General features: G+C 53.6%; 1 protein-coding gene across 1 annotated transcript in view; it reads left to right on the top strand.

Annotated features, from left to right (window-relative positions):
• Positions 1 to 16,268, top strand: part of WDR36 (WD repeat domain 36) — a 150,817-nt gene that overhangs the window by 83,686 nt on the left and 50,863 nt on the right. Inside the window, exon 13 of the mRNA XM_075325018.1 lies at positions 12,321 to 12,435. Coding sequence (XP_075181133.1) covers positions 12,321 to 12,435 — 115 coding nt within the window. The remainder of the gene's footprint in view (positions 1 to 12,320; positions 12,436 to 16,268) is intronic.

Here is a 16,268-nt window from a genome sequence, read left to right as displayed (position 1 = left end):
ACTTGTTCGTGGTGCCAAAAAAGGACGGATCATTCCGTCCCGTTCTGGACCTCAAACTGCTCAACAGACACGTGAGAACCGGACGGTTTCGGATGGAATCTCTCCACTCGGTCATCGCTTCGATGTCACAAGGAGACTTCCTAGCATCGATCGACATCAGGGATGCTTATCTCCATGTGCCGATCGCACCCGAGCATCAACGCTTCCTGCGTTTCGCCATCGGGGACGAACACCTTCAGTTTGTGGCACTGCCTTTCGGTCTGGCGACAGCCCCACGGGTCTTCACCAAGGTCATGGCATCCGTTGTAGCGGTCCTACACTCTCAGGGCCACTCGGTGATCCCTTACTGAGACGATCTCCTAGTCAAGGCACCCTCCCGGGTGGCGTGTCAACACAGCCTGACCGTCGCTCTGGAGACTCTCCAGCGGTTCGGGTGGATCATCAATTTCCCAAAGTCAAAATTGACACCGACCCAATCACTGACTTACCTCGGGATGGAGTTTCATACTCTCTCAGCGATAGTCAAGCTACCGCTGGACAAACAGCTTTCGCTGCAGACAGGGGTGCACTCTCTTCTTCGGGGCCAGTCACACCCCTTGAGGCGCCTCATGCACTTCCTGGGGAAGATGGTGGCAGCAATGGAGGCAGTCCCCTTTGCGCAGTTCCATCTGCGCCCACTCCAATGGGACATTCTCCGCAAATGGGACAGGAAGTCGACGTCCCTAGACAGGAACATCTCTCTTTCCCTGGCAGCCAAAGCCTCTCTTCAGTGGTGGCTTCTTCCCTCTTCTCTGTCGCAGGGAAAATCCTTCCTGCCCCCATCCTGGGCTGTGGTCACGACGGATGCGAGTCTGTCAGGGTGGGGAGCGGTTTTTCTCCACCACAGGGCTCAGGGAACCTGGACTCCGACAGAGTCCTCCCTTCAGATCAATGTTCTGGAGATAAGGGCAGTGTATCTAGCCCTAAAGGCGTTCCATCGGTGGCTGGAGGGCAGGCAGATCCGCATACAGTCGGACAACGCCACGGCAGTCGCGTACATCAACCACCAGGGCGGCACGCGCAGCCGTCAAGCCTTCCAGGGAGTCCGGCGGATTCTGCTGTGGGCGGAGGCCACAGCCTCCACCATCTCCGCAGTTCACATCCCGGGCGTAGAAAACTGGGAAGCAGACTTTCTCAGTCGCCAGGGCATGGACGCGGGGGAATGGTCTCTTCACCCAGACGTGTTTCGAGAGATCTGTCGCCGCTGAGGAACGCCGGACGTCGTTCTCATGGCGTCACGGCACAACAACAAAGTCCCGGCATTCATGGCACGGTCTCAAGATCACAGAGATCTGGCGGCGGACGCGTTAGTTCAGGATTGGTCGCAATTTCGACTGCCTTATGTATTTCCCCCTCTGGCGATGCTGCCCAGAGTGCTGCGAAAAATCAGGTCCGACTGTCGTCGCGCCATTCTCGTCGCTCCAGATTGGCCGAGGCGGTCGTGGTACCCGGATCTGTGGCACCTCACGGTGGGTCAACCGTGGGCGCTCCCAGACCGCCCAGACTTGCTGTCTCAAGGGCCGTTTTTCCATCTGAATTCTGCGGCCCTCAACCTGACTGTGTGGCCATTGAGTCCTGGCTCCTAGCGTCCTCAGGGTTATCTCAAGATGTCATTGCCACTATGAGACAGGCCAGGAAACCAACGTCCGCCAAGATCTATCACAGGTCTTGGAGGATCTTCTTATCCTGGTGCTCTGATAAGGGTTTTACCCCCTGGCCGTTTGCCTTACCCACTTTTCTTTCCTTCCTTCAATCTGGAATGGACAAGGGTTTGTCTCTCGGCTCTCTCAAGGGACAAGTATCGGCGCTATCCGTATTTTTTCAAAAGCGTCTAGCCAGGCTTCCGCAGGTCCGCACGTTCCTGCAAGGAGTTTGCCACATAGTCCCACCTTACAAGCGGCCGCTGGAACCCTGGGATCTTAACAGGGTGCTAACGGCTCTTCAGAAACCACCTTTCGAGCCGCTGCGGGATGTCTCTTTATCACGTCTTTCGCAGAAGGTGGCATTTCTAGTGGCAGTTACATCGCTCCGTAGAGTGTCGGAGCTAGCAGCGCTGTCATGCAAAGCCCCTTTCCTGGTTTTTCACCAGGATAAGGTGGTTCTGCGTCCGGTCCCGGAATTTCTCCCTAAGGTGGTATCCCCTTTTCATCTCAATCAGGATATCTCCTTACCTTCATTTTGCCCTCATCCAGTTCACCAATGTGAAAAGGATTTGCACTCGTTAGATCTGGTTAGTGCACTCCGGCTCTACGTGTCTCGCACGGTGCCCCTGCACCGTTCAGATGCGCTCTTTGTCCTTGTCGCTGGCCAGCGTAAGGGTTCGCAGGCTTCCAAGTCAACCTTGGCTCGGTGGATCAAGGAACCGATTCTTGAAGCCTACCGTTCTTCTGGGCTTCCGCTTCCTTTGGGGCTGAAAACCCACTCTACCAGAGCCGTGGGTGCGTCCTGGGCATTGCGGCACCGGGCTACGGCTCAGCAGGTGTGTCAGGCAGCTACCTGGTCTAGTCTGCACACTTTCACGAAACACTATCAGGTGCATACCTATGCTTCGGCAGACGCCAGTCTAGGTAGGCGAGTCCTTCAGGCGGCGGTTGCCCACCTGTAAGAGGGGGTCGTTTTCGACTCTTTTTTTAATCGAGGTATTCTTTTACCCACCCAGGGACTGCTTTTGGACGTCCCAATTGTCTGGGTCTCCCAATGGAGCGACAAAGAAGAAGGGAATTTTGTTTACTTACCGTAAATTCCTTTTCTTCTAGCTCCTATTGGGAGACCCAGCACCCGCCCCTGTTCCCTTCGGGCTGTTTGTTCTTTTGTGTACACATGTTGTTCATGTTGAATTGTTCTTTTGGTTCATGGTTTTCAGTTCTCCGAACATCCTTCGGATTGATTTACCTTAGACCAATTTATAAGTTTCCTCCTTCCTGCTTTTGCACCAAAACTGAGGAGCCCGTGATGCACGGGAGGGTGTATAGGCAGAGGGGAGGGGTTACACTTTTTAAAGTGTAATACTTTGTGTGGCCTCCGGAGGCAGAAGCTATACACCAAATTGTCTGGGTCTCCCAATAGGAGCTAGAAGAAAAGGAATTTACGGTAAGTAAACAAAATTCCCTTCTTTGTTTACTGACCGTAAATTCTTTTTCTTATAGTTCCGTATTTGGAGACCCAGCACCCTCCCTGTTGCCTGTTGACAGTTCTTGTTCCGTGTGTTCTCACCGGCTGTTGTCATGGACAGAGTCTCCGGTTGTTCCTGCTCTTGCTCTGTTCTACTTGTGGGTGGCTATTCTCCTTCAGCTTTTGCACTAAACTGGCTGGGTCTGCTCATCAGGGGGTGTATAAGCGCAGAGGGAGGAGCTACACTTTTTAGTGTAGTACTTTGTGTGTCCTCCGGATGCAGAAGCTAAACACCCATGGTCTGGGTCTACCAATACGGAACTATAAGAAAAAGAATTTACGGTAAGTAAACAAAATTCTCTTTTTTTTATTTTTAAAGTGTCACTTCGGGATGATAGTAATCCATCAACATCTTCACAGTGATTCTGAGATATATATATATATATGTGTTGTTGTGTGTAGTTACCAAGTGTTTGTGTAGGGCGCTGTACATGTTCTGGGTGTGGTGGGGGGTGAGAGCAGTGTTGTTTGTGTGTTGCGTTGTTTGTGGAGCGCTGTGTGTCTGTAGCGTTGTGTGTGTGTGTGGTGTGTTTTGGGGGGAGGTATGTTTTGTGCAATGTGTGTGTTGTGCGGTATGTGCATATATTTGTGTGTGCAGCGTTGTCTGTGTGTGTGTGGGTGTCTGTGTAGGGCAGTTGTTTGTGGTTCCCAGTGTGTGTGTGGTGTGTTGTGCAGTGCGCGCGTGTGTGTTTGGGGGGAGGTGTGCACTCCCCATCGTGCTCCATCCCCCATGCAGCGCACTCCCCATCGTGCTCCATCCCCTATGCTGCGCACCCCCCATCGTGCTCCATCTCCCATCCTGCGCACTCCCCATCGTGCTCCATCTCCCCTGCTGCGCACTCCCAAACGTGCTCCATCCCCCATGCTGCGCACTCCCAAACGTGCTCCATCCGCCATGCTGCGCACTCCCCATCGTGCTCCATCTCCCATCCTGCGCACTCCCCATCGTGCTCCATCTCCCCTGCTGCGCACTCCCAAACGTGCTCCATCCGCCATGCTGCGCACTCCCAAACGTGCTCCATCCCCCATGCTGCGCACTCCCAAACGTGCTCCATCCGCCATGCTGCGCACTCCCAAACGTGCTCCATCCGCCATGCTGCGCACTCCCAAACGTGCTGCATCCGCCATGCAGCGCACTCCCCATCGTGCTCCATCCGCTATGCTGCGCACCCCCCATCGTGCTGCATCTCCCATCCTGCGCACTCCCAAACGTGCTCCATTCGCCATGCTGTGCACTCCCAAACGTGCTCCATTCGCCATGCTGCGCACTCCCAAACGTGCTCCATCCGCCATGCTGCGCACTTCCCATCGTGCTCCATCCCCCATGCTGCGCACTCCCAAATGTGCTCCATCCGCCATGCTGCGCACTCCCAAACGTGCTCCATCCGCCATGCTGCGCACTCCCAAACGTGCTCCATCCACCATGCTGCGCACTCCCAAACGTGCTCCATCCGCCATGCTGCGCACTCCCAAACGTGCTCCATCCGCCATGCTGCGCACTCCCAAACGTGCTCCATCCACCATGCTGCGCCAGCATCAGCCTCTCTGTCCCCAGCATCAGCCTCTCTGTCCCCAGCATCAGCCTCTCTGTCCCCAGCATCAGCCTCTCTGTCCCCAGCATCAGCCTCTCTGTCCCCAGCATCAGCCTCTCTGTCCCCAGCATCAGCCTCTCTGTCCCCAGCATCAGCCTCTCTGTCCCCAGCATCAGCCTCTCTGTCCCCAGCATCAGCCTCTCTGTCCCCAGCATCAGCCTCTCTGTCCCCAGCATCAGCCTCTCTGTCCCCAGCATCAGCCTCTCTGTCCCCAGCATCAGCCTCTCTGTCCCCAGCATCAGCCTCTCTGTCCCCAGCATCAGCCTCTCTGTCCCCAGCATCAGCCTCTCTGTCCCCAGCATCAGCCTCTCTGTCCCCAGCATCAGCCTCTCTGTCCCCAGCATCAGCCTCTCTGTCCCCAGCATCAGCCTCTCTGTCCCCAGCATCAGCCTCTCTGTCCCCAGCATCAGCCTCTCTGTCCCCAGCATCAGCCTCTCTGTCCCCAGCATCAGCCTCTCTGTCCCCAGCATCAGCCTCTCTGTCCCCAGCATCAGCCTCTCTGTCCCCAGCATCAGCCTCTCTGTCCCCAGCATCAGCCTCTCTGTCCCCAGCATCAGCCTCTCTGTCCCCAGCATCAGCCTCTCTGTCCCCAGCATCAGCCTCTCTGTCCCCAGCATCAGCCTCTCTGTCCCCAGCATCAGCCTCTCTGTCCCCAGCATCAGCCTCTCTGTCCCCAGCATCAGCCTCTCTGTCCCCAGCATCAGCCTCTCTGTCCCCAGCATCAGCCTCTCTGTCCCCAGCATCAGCCTCTCTGTCCCCAGCATCAGCCTCTCTGTCCCCAGCATCAGCCTCTCTGTCCCCAGCATCAGCCTCTCTGTCCCCAGCATCAGCCTCTCTGTCCCCAGCATCAGCCTCTCTGTCCCCAGCATCAGCCTCTCTGTCCCCAGCATCAGCCTCTCTGTCCCCAGCATCAGCCTCTCTGTCCCCAGCATCAGCCTCTCTGTCCCCAGCATCAGCCTCTCTGTCCCCAGCATCAGCCTCTCTGTCCCCAGCATCAGCCTCTCTGTCCCCAGCATCAGCCTCTCTGTCCCCAGCATCAGCCTCTCTGTCCCCAGCATCAGCCTCTCTGTCCCCAGCATCAGCCTCTCTGTCCCCAGCATCAGCCTCTCTGTCCCCAGCATCAGCCTCTCTGTCCCCAGCATCAGCCTCTCTGTCCCCAGCATCAGCCTCTCTGTCCCCAGCATCAGCCTCTCTGTCCCCAGCATCAGCCTCTCTGTCCCCAGCATCAGCCTCTCTGTCCCCAGCATCAGCCTCTCTGTCCCCAGCATCAGCCTCTCTGTCCCCAGCATCAGCCTCTCTGTCCCCAGCATCAGCCTCTCTGTCCCCAGCATCAGCCTCTCTGTCCCCAGCATCAGCCTCTCTGTCCCCAGCATCAGCCTCTCTGTCCCCAGCATCAGCCTCTCTGTCCCCAGCATCAGCCTCTCTGTCCCCAGCATCAGCCTCTCCATCCCAGCCTCCTCCAGCACGCCGTGCTCCTCTGCCGACACTCACAGATCCGATCGCATACACTCACACCCACCCGATCGCATACACTCACGCACACACACACTGACAATATTGCACATACGCGCTTATACTCACAACATCCGGAGATATCACATGCTTCTGGCCATGTGATCCTCCGGCAGGTCCTGGAAGCTCACAGCACAGTATCGCCGCCGAGAAGCAAGCGATATCCCAGGATGTTGTGAGTATGTGGATGCGATGTGATGTGTGTGTGTGAGGTGTGTGTGAGAGTGAGTGTGATCTGATTTGTGTGTGTGTATGTGTGTGTGTGTGTGTGTGTGTGTGTGCTGTTATGTGTGTATGTTCTGCCGCTGCAGGACCTTGATGTGTGGATGCGATGTGATGTGTGTGTGAGGTGTGTATGAGAGTGAGTGTGAGCCGGTGTACACTGGTAACTATGATACACATCGGGTAACTAAGGGACCTTAGTTACCCGATGTGTATAATGGTTACCAGCGTTCACGGCCTCCGTCAAGATCCCAGCATCGCAAGGTTATGTCTGGCGCTGCTGGGATCCTGACGGAGCCGGTGTAGAAGCAAGCGATATCCCAGGATGTTGTGAGTGTGTGGATGTGATGTGTGAGGTGTGTGTGAGAGTGAGTGTGATCTGATGTGTGTGTGTGTGTGTGTGTACTCACCTGGGAATTGGAGCTCCGTGTCGGTTGGGCCAGAGCGAGCGTGCATTGCGTGAGTGGGGCGGGGCCTGCAGAGACCCGGGGCGAGAGGCCAATCCGTGGGGGGGGGCGGGGCCATGGCGAGCCCAGCGGCCAATCAGCTTTGTGTCACCGTAAGGACACAATTTCGGAGCATGACAGACAGACAGACAGAATAAGGCAATTATATATATATATATATACTAGAAGGTGGCCCGATTCTACGCATCGGGTATTCTAGAATTTACGTATTGTGTAGTTCATGTATGATTTTTGTTATATATATATATATATATATAATGTGTTGTTGTGTGTAGTTACCAAGTGTTTGTGTAGGGCGCTGTACATGTTCTGGATGTTGTCTGGGTGTGATGTGTGATGGGGGGTGAGAGCGGTGTTGTTTGTGTGTTGCGTTGTTTGTGGAGCGCTGTGTGTCTGTAGCGTTGTGTGTGTGGTGTGTTTTGGGGGGAGGTATGTTTTGTGCAATGTGTGTGTTGTGCGGTATGTGCGTATATTTGTGTGTGCAGCGTTGTCTGTGTGTGTGGGTGTCTGTGTAGGGCAGTTGTTTGTGGTTCCCAGTTTGTGTGTGTGGTGTGTTGTGCAGTGCGCGCGTGTGTGTGTGTGTGTGTGTTGGGGGGAGGTGTGCACTTCCCATCGTGCTCCATCCGCCATGCAGCGCACTCCCCATCGTGCTCCATCCCCCATGCAGCGCACTCCCCATCGTGCTCCATCCCCTATGCTGCGCACCCCCCATCGTGCTCCATCCGCCATCCTGCGCACTCCCAAACGTGCTCCATCCGCCATGCTGCGCACTCCCAAACGTGCTCCATCCGCCATGCTGCGCACTCCCTATCGTGCTCCATCCCCCATGCTGCGCACTCCCAAACGTGCTCCATCCGCCATGCTGCGCACTCCCAATCGTGCTCCATCTCCCATGCTGCGCACTCCCTATCGTGCTCCATCCCCCATGCAGCGCACTCCCCATCGTGCTCCATCCCCTATGCTACGCACCCCCCATCGTGCTCCATCTCACATGCTGCGCACTCCCAAACGTGCTCCATCCGCCATGCTGCGCACTCCCAAACGTGGTCCATCCGCCATGCTGCGCACTCCCAAACGTGCTCCATCCGCCATGCTGCGCACTCCCAAACGTGCTCCATCCGCCATGCTGCGCACTCCCAAACGTGCTCCATCCGCCATGCTGCGCACTCCCAAACGTGCTCCATCCGCCATGCTGCGCACTCCCAAACGTGGTCCATCCGCCATGCTGCGCACTCCCAAACGTGCTCCATCCGCTATACTCCGCACTCCCCATCGTGCTGCATCCCCCATGCTGCGCACTCCCAAACGTGCTCCATCCGCCATGCTGCGCACTCCCAAACGTGGTCCATCCGCCATGCTGCGCACTCCCAAACGTGCTCCATCCGCCATACTCCGCACTCCCCATCATGCTGCATCCCCCATGCTGCGCACTCCCAAACGTGCTCCATCCGCCATGCTGCGCCAGCATCAGCCTCTCTGTCCCCAGCATCAGCCTCTCTGTCCCCAGCATCAGCCTCTCTGTCCCCAGCATCAGCCTCTCTGTCCCCAGCATCAGCCTCTCTGTCCCCAGCATCAGCCTCTCTGTCCCCAGCATCGGCCTTTCTGTCCCCAGCATCAGCCTCTCTGTCCCCAGCATCAGCCTCTCTGTCCCCAGCATCAGCCTCTCTGTCCCCAGCATCAGCCTCTCTGTCCCCAGCATCAGCCTCTCTGTCCCCAGCATCAGCCTCTCTGTCTCCAGCATCAGCCTCTCTGTCTCCAGCATCAGCCTCTCTGTCTCCAGCATCAGCCTCTCTGTCTCCAGCATCAGCCTCTCTGTCTCCAGCATCAGCCTCTCTGTCTCCAGCATCAGCCTCTCTGTCTCCAGCATCAGCCTCTGTCTCCAGCATCAGCCTCTCTGTCTCCAGCGTCAGCCTCTCTGTCTCCAGCGTCAGCCTCTCTGTCTCCAGCGTCAGCCTCTCTGTCTCCAGCGTCAGCCTCTCTGTCTCCAGCGTCAGCCTCTCTGTCTCCAGCGTCAGCCTCTCTGTCTCCAGCGTCAGCCTCTCTGTCTCCAGCGTCAGCCTCTCTGTCTCCAGCGTCAGCCTCTCTGTCTCCAGCGTCAGCCTCTCTGTCCCCAGCGTCAGCCTCTCTGTCCCCAGCGTCAGCCTCTCTGTCCCCAGCGTCAGCCTCTCTGTCCCCAGCGTCAGCCTCTCTGTCCCCAGCGTCAGCCTCTCTGTCCCCAGCGTCAGCCTCTCTGTCCCCAGCGTCAGCCTCTCTGTCCCCAGCGTCAGCCTCTCTGTCCCCAGCGTCAGCCTCTCTGTCCCCAGCGTCAGCCTCTCTGTCCCCAGCGTCAGCCTCTCTGTCCCCAGCGTCAGCCTCTCTGTCCCCAGCGTCAGCCTCTCTGTCCCCAGCGTCAGCCTCTCTGTCCCCAGCGTCAGCCTCTCTGTCTCCAGCGTCAGCCTCTCTGTCTCCAGCGTCAGCCTCTCTGTCTCCAGCGTCAGCCTCTCTGTCTCCAGCGTCAGCCTCTCTGTCTCCAGCGTCAGCCTCTCTGTCTCCAGCGTCAGCCTCTCTGTCTCCAGCGTCAGCCTCTCTGTCTCCAGCGTCAGCCTCTCTGTCTCCAGCGTCAGCCTCTCTGTCTCCAGCGTCAGCCTCTCTGTCTCCAGCGTCAGCCTCTCTGTCTCCAGCGTCAGCCTCTCTGTCTCCAGCGTCAGCCTCTCTGTCTCCAGCGTCAGCCTCTCTGTCTCCAGCGTCAGCCTCTCTGTCTCCAGCGTCAGCCTCTCTGTCTCCAGCGTCAGCCTCTCTGTCTCCAGCGTCAGCCTCTCTGTCTCCAGCGTCAGCCTCTCTGTCTCCAGCGTCAGCCTCTCTGTCTCCAGCGTCAGCCTCTCTGTCTCCAGCGTCAGCCTCTCTGTCTCCAGCGTCAGCCTCTCTGTCTCCAGCGTCAGCCTCTCTGTCTCCAGCGTCAGCCTCTCTGTCTCCAGCGTCAGCCTCTCTGTCTCCAGCGTCAGCCTCTCTGTCTCCAGCGTCAGCCTCTCTGTCTCCAGCGTCAGCCTCTCTGTCTCCAGCGTCAGCCTCTCTGTCTCCAGCGTCAGCCTCTCTGTCTCCAGCGTCAGCCTCTCTGTCTCCAGCGTCAGCCTCTCTGTCTCCAGCGTCAGCCTCTCTGTCTCCAGCGTCAGCCTCTCTGTCTCCAGCGTCAGCCTCTCTGTCTCCAGCGTCAGCCTCTCTGTCTCCAGCGTCAGCCTCTCTGTCTCCAGCGTCAGCCTCTCTGTCTCCAGCGTCAGCCTCTCTGCTCCCAGCCTCCTCCAGCACGCCATGCTCCTCTGCCGACACTCACAGATCCGATTGCATGCACTCACTCACAGATCCGATTGCATGCACTCACTCACAGATCCGATTGCATGCACTCACACACACCCGATTGCATGCACTCACACACACCCGATTGCATGCACTCACACACACCCGATTGCATGCACTCACACACACCCGATTGCATGCACTCACACACACCCGATTGCATGCACTCACACACACCCGATTGCATGCACTCACACACACCCGATTGCATGCACTCACACACACCCGATTGCATGCACTCACACACACCCGATTGCATGCACTCACACACACCCGATTGCATGCACTCACACACACCCGATTGCATGCACTCACACACACCCGATTGCATGCACTCACACACACCCGATTGCATGCACTCACACACACCCGATTGCATGCACTCACACACACCCGATTGCATGCACTCACACACACCCGATTGCATGCACTCACACACACCCGATTGCATGCACTCACACACACCCGATCGCATGCACTCACACACACACACACATTGACGATATTGCACATACGCGCTGATACTCACAACATCCGGAGATATCACATGCTTCTGGCCATGTGATCCTCCGGCAGGTCCTGGAAGCTCACAGCACATTATCGCCGCCGAGAATCAAGCGATATCCCAGGATGTTGTGAGTATGTGGATGCGATGTGATGTGTGTGTGATGTGTGTGTGAGAGTGAGTGTGATCTGATTTCTGTGTGTGTCTGTGTGTGCTGTTATGTGTGTGCGTGTGTGTATTTTCCGCCGCTGCAGGACCTTGATGTGTGGATGCGATGTGATGTGTGTGTGAGGTGTGTGTGAGAGTGAGTGTGAGCCGGTGTACACTGGTAACTATGATACACATCGGGTAACTAAGGGACCTTAGTTACCCGATGTGTATAATGGTTACCAGCGTTCACGGCCTCCGTCAAGATCCCAGCATCGCAAGGTTATGTCTGGCGCTGCTGGGATCGTGACGGAGCCGGTGTAGAAGCAAGCGATATCCCAGGATGTTGTGATGTGTGAGGTGTGTGTGAGGTGTGTGTGAGAGTGAGTGTGAGAGTGAGTGTGAGAGTGAGTGTGATCTGATGTGTGTGTGTGTGTACTCACCTGGGAATCGGAGCTCCGTGTCAGTTGGGCCAGAGCGAGTGTGCATTGCGTGAGGGGGGCGGGGCCTGCAGAGAGCCGGGGCGAGAGGCCAATCCGTGTGGGGGGGCGGGGCCATGGCGAGCCCAGCGGCCAATCAGCTTTGTGTCACCGTAAGGACACAATTTCGGAGCATGACAGACAGACAGACAGACAGAATAAGGCGATATTGTGTGTATATATATATGTGTATATATATATATATATATATATATATATATATATATATATATATATATATATATATATATATATATATATATATATAATATTTTATTTATTTTATTTTTTTTTTCATTGACATATTGTGCTTTAATAATACATTTAGGTACCGTAACTGAGGAAAAAAAAGTCAACCTAAATTGTAAACAATTAAAAAAAAAAAAAGGCCAAAAATATAAATATAATGCCAGTGAGGGCTATAATATTACAAACACAAAAAAAAGCAATTAATCAACGCTGTCAACTAAACAATAAAAATGTTCTACATGTAGCTATGAGAAAATGGAAAGGTTGTCCTGCAAAAACAAACTATCTGGCTGTTCTACAAGGAAAAATTAAAGTTATGGCTTCTGAAATGCTTAGGTAAATTGAGGGGGAAAGAAAAATAGCCTTACATAAAAAATAGACTGTACATAAAACGCTGTGTGCGAACTATTTAAGGGAAGTCTTCCTAGGATTTTCCATAACCTGAACACTGAAGCGGTTCAGTCCATTCCCATTTGCATCTCAGAACTGTCGTGTGTGAGTCGATGCTGCCACCCCCCTCCGGTTGGTTTTCTTCACTCTTGAAGGATTAGACAGTCATGGATTCACCATATTGTTGGAGCTTACATTTCTTGTTCTTACTTTGCAGGCTGTAGAAATCACAAGCTGTGGTAATTTTGTAGTGATTGGACTGTCCACTGGTAACGTAGATGTATATAACATCCAGTCTGCTATTCACAGAGGCTCTTATGGGAAAGAAAGAGGCAAGTGCTCCTTTGTGCATGCTTTTATTTTCTAACCGTTTATTTACAAAATGCATAAAAAAGGAAAAGTGGTGGAAATAGTGGCATTATTTCAGTGTTGCTCAGTTTACTTTCCGGCTCATAAAATAGTTAGATCACGTAACGTATGTGATCCTGCCCCGATTCACACCTCTAATTTGATTTAGATTCTTCTGATTTTATTTTAACTATTACAAGACTGCGGCAGCTTCTTATAGGTGAATTTGAATCCTTAAATCTGGAAGAAAGGGGTTAAAAGTCCGCGCTGCCAATAGAGCGGATCAAGCAGATGGTGTAATCCAAGGAGCCTTATTAAGTCTATGCGTTTCGATGGAATAAACTTTTTCCTCGAGAAAGAAATTACAAGTGCAGTAATTTCTGACCCAAGAAAGAAGTTTATTACTTCAAAATGTGTAGACATAATAAAGGTGTTTGGATTACACTACAGGCTTCATCCTCTCCATTGGCAGCGCGGACTGTTAACCTCTTTCTTTCTGATTTACTGACCTCCTCTACGTGGGGTCACAGTAGCCATACATTACTGCATTCCTTGATTGTGGACACGTATCTCCAACAAGGTGAGCTTGTCTGCTATCTTTAAGTTTATTGCCACTCAGTACAGGCAGTGGCTCAGTGGTAGACAAAGAGCTCATGAGTTCTAGTCCTGTCCCGGGAAACCAGAGCAGATGACCATTTATTACAACTCAAATAAGACCCTAGTAGCACTTGTTCTTTTGTTAGTTTCGTCCAGTTGAATTTGACTGACTGTTCGAGTCACCACAAGGCGTTTTGTCACTTGCTGTAACTGTCCAATCCAGCTCCATCTCTTTGCTTGTCTTGGTGCTGAGCTTTACAAATTCTGCTTTAGAACTAGGTGCATATTATATTGGTGCCAATGGTTGTTAAAAGCAGTGTGCGAGTACATTGTCTACTAAAGGTGCATTTACACTGAAAGGCTATCAAGCACGTCTCAGAACATTTGCTTTACGATTAATCTTGCTGTGTAAATAGGCTACTGTTCGTCAGGTGAAATTACTTGTACTCGTGCTGTCGAGCTATGGCAGCCTACAAACATAGAAGGCTGTATTGGTAGTAAGATGCAGCTGTGTAAACTCACTATTAAGACTGCCAACACCAAATTGCTGATGAGCAGTCGTGTAGTACCGTTCATTAGGTAGAAACGCAGCTTTAATCTTAGTCTCTGCTCTCTTAAATGCTGCAGGTAGAGAGTTGTGATAGAAAACTTACACAAAAAGTTTTTTGTTTTTTTTGTTTTTTCCCTTCCATTTAATAGCTAAAATGTGGTTGCACACTTACCTGATCGAAGCAGGATGTTATAGATACTTTCAAATTAAATTTTTAAAGGGAACCTGTCACCACTTTTTTGGCCTATAAGGTGCGGCCACCACCACCGGGCTCTTATATACAGCATTCTAACATGCTGTATATAAGAGCCCAGGCCGCTGTGAGAACATAAACACTTTATAATACTCACCTAACGGTCGCGCGGTTGGCCATATGGGCGTCGGTGCTGCCTCTTTTGGCCATCTTTGTTGTCCTTCTGTAGCCGTGGTGCATGACGTGTCCTACGTCATACACACTCGCCGGCATTCAGGTCCTGCGCAGGACCTCGGTGAGTGTGTATGACGTAGACGCGTCATGCACACAGGCTTCCGAAAGAGGAGGCGCTGGCACCGGAGAACGAAGATGTCCATATGGCCAACCGCGCGACCGTTAGGTAAGTATTATAAAGTGTTTATCTTCTCACAGCAGCCTGGGCTCTTATATACGGCATGTTAGAATGCTGTATATAAGAGCCCATTGGTGGTGGCCGCAGCTTATACGCCAAAAAAGTGGTGACAGGTTCCCTTTAAAAGGGTTATCAGACCCCATAACATGTTTTCTTCATCGTTCCTTATGGGAGACCCAGACCATGGGTGTATAGCTTCTGCCTCCGGAGGACACACAAAGTACTACACTAAAAGTGTAGCTCCTCCCTCCGAGCATATACACTCCCCGGATGACAAATCCAACCAGTTCAATGCTTTGTGTTCAGGAGGTCACACACACACATGCATCCTCTGATTTTTGATTTCAAAGATTTGGAAGAAAAGCGGGTCCAATCTGGACTCCCGGCATGTCCCTTCTCACCCCACTGTGTCGGCGGTGCTGTTAAGGTTGATTTTACAAGGCTGGAGCCTTCACATGCCGCGCTCCTTCACCATCCCCTGGGGCTCTGGCTTGAAGTGGGAGCCATCACGGTTCTCACTGCTTTGCAGGAGACCGGTCTCCATCCGCAGCCCTTTTCAGGATCCTGCCGGACGGAGCGCTCACCTCCCAGGGACCTGGCACCTGCGTCTCACAAGCTAAGTACTGAGACGTTATTACCACAGACAGTGGTCTTTCCAGGGGTCCCTTGTACTTTATATGTTGGGGAGAGTGTGTTATATGACTTTAACATTTCCGGCCGGTTCTCCAGTTTTCACTGGAGAACCGCGCCGATGGTGCCTGCACGCTGGCCGCATGTTTAAATCTAGGCCCCGGCTTCGCCTGAGGCCTAGTTTCGATTCTCTACCCCTGCATGTCAGTCAGGGCAGAGGGACAGTGTGGCTCCGCCTAGCGGCTGTTCAGCACAGGGAACGGACACTCCTCACTGAGGAAAGATTCCCTCCCCTGTATACCTCATTTGCCCTCCAGATCCTGCTCTCAGAGTAGGCCCCGCCCCCTCTCCTCGCTCCGGCGCCATTTTCTCAGCGTTCTCAATGTCTCGGACAGTTGTTTCAGTGGCTGATAAGAGAACAAGGAGTGTGTTCCTTGCATAACCACATTGTGACAAATGGAGGCCTGGGCTGGGGGATCTGGAGGGCACAGAGATGTCCCTATGTTAAACGGTCTGGCAAGCCACAACCTCCGGTTGTGCAGCTGCTTATATACTCTGTTTATATACTCTGCTGGGGGTCATTCTGGACAGAGCCCCCACTTCTGCAGCATGCCTCACATCAGAGCAAGGCTGCAAGGCTGTTCTTATTATACACTGCATGTAGACTCGTACTGCCTGTACCGAGCACATAACCACATTGTGATGCTTGCTCTAACATAGTGGTCTCTCAGCCTGGTAGCTCATCAGTGGTCCAGCTGCTCCGGCTCCGGTGGCTGATCCCCCGGTTTGGGGCAGAATCCCTCTCTCCGGGGGACAGCTGTCCTGGACACTGCTGAGCATGCATCAGCCCCCTTCTGAGGGCGCTTCTGCTGCTACGGCTCGCTCAGCAAAGCTCACAGAGGATTCCTCATCTGGTCTCAGTCCCCGTCCTCCTAAAATGGAGTCGCAGGCTCCCCTTTCCTTCCTCGTCCCGCAGCTCTGATTCACGAGCCGACTCGCAGGACGAGGAGGATGTTTTTACTAGGGGCTCGGACGCTACTTCATGTACATTGATCTGTCCGAAGGTGACGCAGATGCTAATGATTTGATTGTGTCCATTATATTTGTACTGGACCTCAATCAGCCTGTATCAGGGGTGCATTCCACTCTGGCAGAAAGGCATTAGTATACCTTAAGAGAACAAGGAGTGTGTTCCTTAACCACTCCAGTTTGTCAGCCCACTGTGTCCAAGCCCAGAGCCTGTCCTGACAGACGCTTCCCAAAGCGTGGTTCTGATGACAGTTTCCCCCTCCCACCAGTGGTGGTCAAGGAGTGGGCTCATTCACCAAGGGTGGACCCTCCGGTGTCTAGGTTTTCAGCCCGGACAGTTGTATCAGTGGCTGACGGCTCCTCTCTAAGGATCCCACTGTCCGCCAGGTTGTCCTTCTGGCCAAAT

This window comes from Anomaloglossus baeobatrachus, chromosome 1 (genome assembly GCF_048569485.1).
Source record: "Anomaloglossus baeobatrachus isolate aAnoBae1 chromosome 1, aAnoBae1.hap1, whole genome shotgun sequence".
Lineage (NCBI taxonomy): Eukaryota > Metazoa > Chordata > Amphibia > Anura > Aromobatidae > Anomaloglossus > Anomaloglossus baeobatrachus.
The sequence above is the reverse complement of the archived record's forward strand: the minus strand, read 5'-3'. Positions and strand labels throughout refer to the sequence as shown.